Source organism: Arabidopsis lyrata (assembly GCF_000004255.2).
Source record: "Arabidopsis lyrata subsp. lyrata unplaced genomic scaffold ARALYscaffold_275, whole genome shotgun sequence".
Classification (NCBI taxonomy): Eukaryota; Viridiplantae; Streptophyta; class Magnoliopsida; order Brassicales; family Brassicaceae; genus Arabidopsis; species Arabidopsis lyrata.
This window is the reverse complement of record NW_003302357.1, coordinates 6,770-11,248: the sequence shown is the minus strand read 5'-3', so window position 1 is coordinate 11,248 and position 4,479 is coordinate 6,770. Positions and strand designations below refer to the sequence as shown.

At 36.7% G+C, this 4,479-nt stretch overlaps 2 protein-coding genes across 2 annotated transcripts; both read left to right on the top strand.

Annotated features, from left to right (window-relative positions):
* The first annotated feature begins 622 nt into the window (after positions 1–622).
* On the top strand, positions 623–2,073 carry LOC110225856 (putative F-box protein At3g20030). The gene has a single exon (XM_021016018.1). It carries the CDS (start codon positions 722–724, stop codon positions 1,901–1,903), a length of 1,182 nt encoding a protein of 393 aa, XP_020871677.1. The 5' UTR covers positions 623–721; the 3' UTR covers positions 1,904–2,073.
* A 1,219-nt stretch (positions 2,074–3,292) lies between these two features.
* LOC9298714 (putative F-box protein At3g20030) lies at positions 3,293–4,477 on the top strand (the record flags this gene model as incomplete). The annotated part of the gene is given in 5 exon segments (XM_021016033.1): positions 3,293–3,313; positions 3,315–3,489; positions 3,492–3,708; positions 3,710–4,101; positions 4,104–4,477. Coding segments are annotated over 5 exon segments (1,179 nt in total), but the record flags the coding sequence as incomplete, so codon positions are not given.
* Between the last annotated feature and the right edge of the window lie 2 nt (positions 4,478–4,479).

Below are 4,479 nucleotides of genomic sequence, written 5' to 3'. Positions count from 1 at the left end.
TTTTCCAAAATTAATTAGATTTCATTAAGGGTAATTAAGTAAGTACGTAAAATCAATGACTCAACAAGAGCCGAGAGTCCGACACGTCAGCAAAAACACTTCTCAAATATTGTTTTTTTTTTTTTGGTTAATTATCATGTTAATTGTTTCCAAAATTATTTTTTCCTAGTTAATTCCGAAATTCAATTTAATTTTTCCAAAATTAATTAGATTTCATTAAGGATAATTAAGTAATTACGTAAAATTAATGACTCAACAAGAGCCGAGAGTCCGACACGTCAGCAAAAACACTTCTCAAATATTGTTATATATAGATAAACAATCTTTCAAGTATTAGCATGACATTTGCATACATGAAAAAAAGAAGGTTCAAATTCTAAGCGCATTAAATTAAGAAAAACTGGAAAGCTAAAACAAGGGTTAAAAACTACACATGATCTTGTGAAAGAATAGGCAATTAGAGTCAAAACTTGCTAAATGAGCTCCTAGATCTAGGGTTTAGTTTGAAGATTATAGGGAGAATTATTATAATTAAACCACATATTTTTTGTTCTTGTTGATTGTTTTTGGAGAACTGTTGACTCTCATTAATTTAGTTAGTAGCAACAATTTGTTCCCATCCGTATTTGAAACCTACATATACGTATATTTGTATGTCTTTATAAGGGCTGCAAAAAGAGTGGGGAAGTTAGAAAACCCTCATTTCTTTCTATTCGGAACAATGACGACGATCTCTGATCTTCCAAGGAATTTGGTAGGGAAGATATTGTCTATGGTTCCGATAACTTGTCTTGGAGCGGTGAGATGCACTTGCAAAGGATGGAACGCTTTATCCAAAGTTCGGATTCTATGTAAAGCCGAAACAAGGCATCAGTTTGTGGGGTTCATGATGAAGAAGTATAAGCTTTGTTCAGTGAGGTTCGATCTCTTCGACAACGAACGCGAATTCGTGGATCCATCTGTAAAGGAGTTGGGTGATTTTCCTGAGGAGGTCTCAAAAGTTTTTCAATGCGACGGGTTATTGTTATGCTCCACAAGGGACAACACCAAGCTCGTGCTTTGGAACCCTTATTTGGGTCAAACCAGGTGGATCCAACCCCGAAGCGCTTACCACAGATTTGACATCTATGCTATCGGATACGACAACAACGGTAAACACAAAATCTTGAGGTTTGTGGATAATCATGAGATAGACGGGATTTTTGCGTACGAAATCTATGATTTAAGCTCTAATTCATGGAGGGTTCTTGGTGATATCACTCTCAACTGTGATGCGGAGCCTTATCAACGCGGCGTTTCTTTGAAAGGAAACACTTACTTTATTGCCAAGGAAAAAATAGTATACGAAGATGATGTAGAGTATCCAGTGCCGCCAAACTATTTACTCTGTTTTGATTTTACGGCGGAGAGCTTTGGACAGTTTCTTCCTCTGCCGTTTCAGCACCATGATGATTTCGATGCTGGAGCTCTCGCTTCTCTTGGGGACCAGAAACTCGCGGCCTTAAATCAGTGCGAGGATAGAACAGAGGTGGAAATTTGGGTTACAACTATGATTGAGCCCAATGCAGTGTCGTGGTACCCTTTCTTAAAAGTTGACATGGAACCACACTATGGTTCTCATTTTATGTTTAACTTTTACGGTGGCAGTTTCTTCATTGACGAGGAGAAGAAAGTCGCCGTGGTTATTCACTTTGACCCATCTGAAGCGACCCGCCACGAGGACGCAGCTTACATCATTGGTGATAATGGCTACGTTAAAAAAGTGCATCTTGGAGAAGCTGTGCCTCACATACCAGGAGCTCTCAACTTCAGCCACTTTCAGAATTGCTGCCCACTTGTGACTTCTTGCTCTTATGTTCCTAGTTTAGTGCAGATCAACCAAACTGCTCTGCAGGATTCATAAAGGAAAGAGGAGCAGAGGAGGAGGCCAACCAATTAACAAGCACAAAAAAGAAGCATTAATAAGCTCTTTTCCTTTCTTGCATCTCTTTTCATTCTGTTTTGTTTTGTTTTTCTTTCTTTTTGCAGTGTCCTTGTGAACAAGACCAATCAATTATCATTATTTTCTTTCTATTTTGTTTAGTTACACAGTTTTAGCTTGATCAGAAAATATACAAGTGTTCTTATTTATTCTGACTCTGCCAAATTCCATCCTACATTTGTTGTCATTTATCTCTCCTAGTTGTATAGACATTTGTAGATATTGGGAGGGGGAGGCTAGCTTTGGGTGGAGGTGGTGGCTTGTTCAGTGGCCACGATGATGGTAAGGAGGATGAAACAGAGGAGGAAGTGGAGTAAGGTGTGAGTATGCCATAGCACTGGAGAGATTGCAAAGATGGTTTGGTCCCTGAAAGCGTAAAAAATGTTTCTCTACTTTCGTTGATGATCTTCCTAATGGGTGAGATTTTTACATATCTCAAAGCTTGTTCATTTGTGTTTTTTTTCATTTGAGATATAGGGGAGTTTGTTTGTCCAAAAAAAAAAAAAATATAGGGGAGTTTGTAAGATGTTTATGTGGATATAGAAAAATAAATGTCTTATAAATAAAAATAATACAGCCGACAAAACCGCCGGTTCTTTGATTAACCAAATATTTATGTTTGTAACATTACCCTGCTGCAGATTAGTCGATAATCATATTCTCTATGTTCCTAGAAGATTGATGTTCTAGAGTTTTCACATATATTAAGAAGCAATCATTGTTTAATTATTTGTCAATTATTTTTTTATACTAAATATTTTTTAATAACTTTGAACCAATAGTATTAGAAAACAGTTAATCATTACTTCTTAAAGTTTACGATATATTAATTTAATTAATAAAAAATAAAACAAAAACCTAAAAATTCAAATTTTGTGGAACAAACTAAAACTCTGGAACATCGAATATCTAAAAATAGAGGGAGTATTTCTTAACTAGAGTAGGGTCATAATAATTCAAAAACGCCATTGCTCAAATATTTTCCTAATAAAAAATACCACTAGTTTAGAGTCTAGTAGTGACATGATGATGTACCTTGTACGCAAAATTTGGATTTGCATGTTATTTCGGTTAGTTTATGAGATTTTATAAATGTTTTTCCAAATTAATTTTAATATTATGGGCTAGTCCAAAGAATCATAAAAGCCCAAAACGAAACAATTTTACAAACCCAATAGAAAAAAAAAAAAAATTTAGGGCTCGACTGACGACTGGTGTATAAATACTTTTTTTCTCTTTTTTTTTTTTTCTCTTTTTTTTTTTGTTTCTGAAGCAAAGTTAGATAACCCTAATTTTTTCCAACTGAAAACAATGACGATGATGAGTGATCTTTCTTTCGCAGGATTTGGTAGAGGAGATACTGTGTAGGGTTCCGATAACTTCTCAGTGAACAGTGAGATCCACTTGCAAAGGATGGAACGCATTATCCAAAGATCTGATTCTCTGTAAATCAGAAGAAGCAAGGCATCGGTTTCTAGGGTTCATGATGAAGAAGTATAAGCTTTGTTCAATCTTCATGGAACCTTCAACGAAGAAGGAGCTAACGAATTCGTGTATCCATCTATAAAGGAGTTAGGTAATTTATTTAATCAAGTCAAGATATCTAGAGTTTTTCAATGCGACGGGTTATTGTTATGCATGACCAAAGAGGACAACACTAGGCTCGTGGTATGGAACCCTTATTTGGGTCAAATCAGGTGGATCGAATTCAACAACACTTACCACAGACAGCTATGCTATCGGATACGACAATAACCGAAATCACAAAATCTTGAGGTTTGTGGATTTTTACGACTCTAAAGTTAAGCACAAATTTCTCGAGTACGAAATATACGATTTTAGCTCTAATTCATGGAGGGTTCTTGATATCACTCCCGATTGGGAAATAGAGTCTTATCAACGTGGTGCGTCTTTGAAAGGAAACACTTACTTTATTGCCAAGGAAAAAATAATATTCGAAGAGGATGGAGAGTATCCAGAGCCGCCAGATTATTTACTCTGTTTTGATTTTACGACGGAGAGCTTTGGACAGTTTCTTCCTCTGCCGTTTGAGCACTATCTTTACGATGCTGGAGCTCTCTCTTCTCTTGGAGACGAGAAACTCGCGGCATTATTTCAGAGCCCAATGCAGTGTCGTGGAATCCTTTTTTAAAAGTTGATATGAAACCACATTGTAGTTTTGGTTTTCATTTTCACTATGACGGTGGCAGTTTCTTCATTGACGAGGAGGAGAAAGTCGGTGTTGTTATTCATTTTGACGCATCTGAAATGACCCGCTACGAGGACGCAGCTTACATCATTGGAAAGAATGGGTACGTTAAAAAAGTGCGTCTAGGAGAAGCTCCTGCGAATCAAGGAGGATCTCTCAACTTCAAGTATTGTTGCCCACTTGTGTGTTGTAGCTCTTATGTTCCAAGTTTAGCACAAATCAACCAAATTACAGGATTCGAAAAGGAAAGAGAGATGAAGAGGAAGCGAACTAACGAGCACAAAGAAGA

Coding starts and splice junctions, on each gene's coding strand:
- LOC110225856 (XM_021016018.1), top strand. CDS start 722: ATGACGACGATCTCTGATCTTCCAAGGAATTTGGTAGGGAAGATATTG.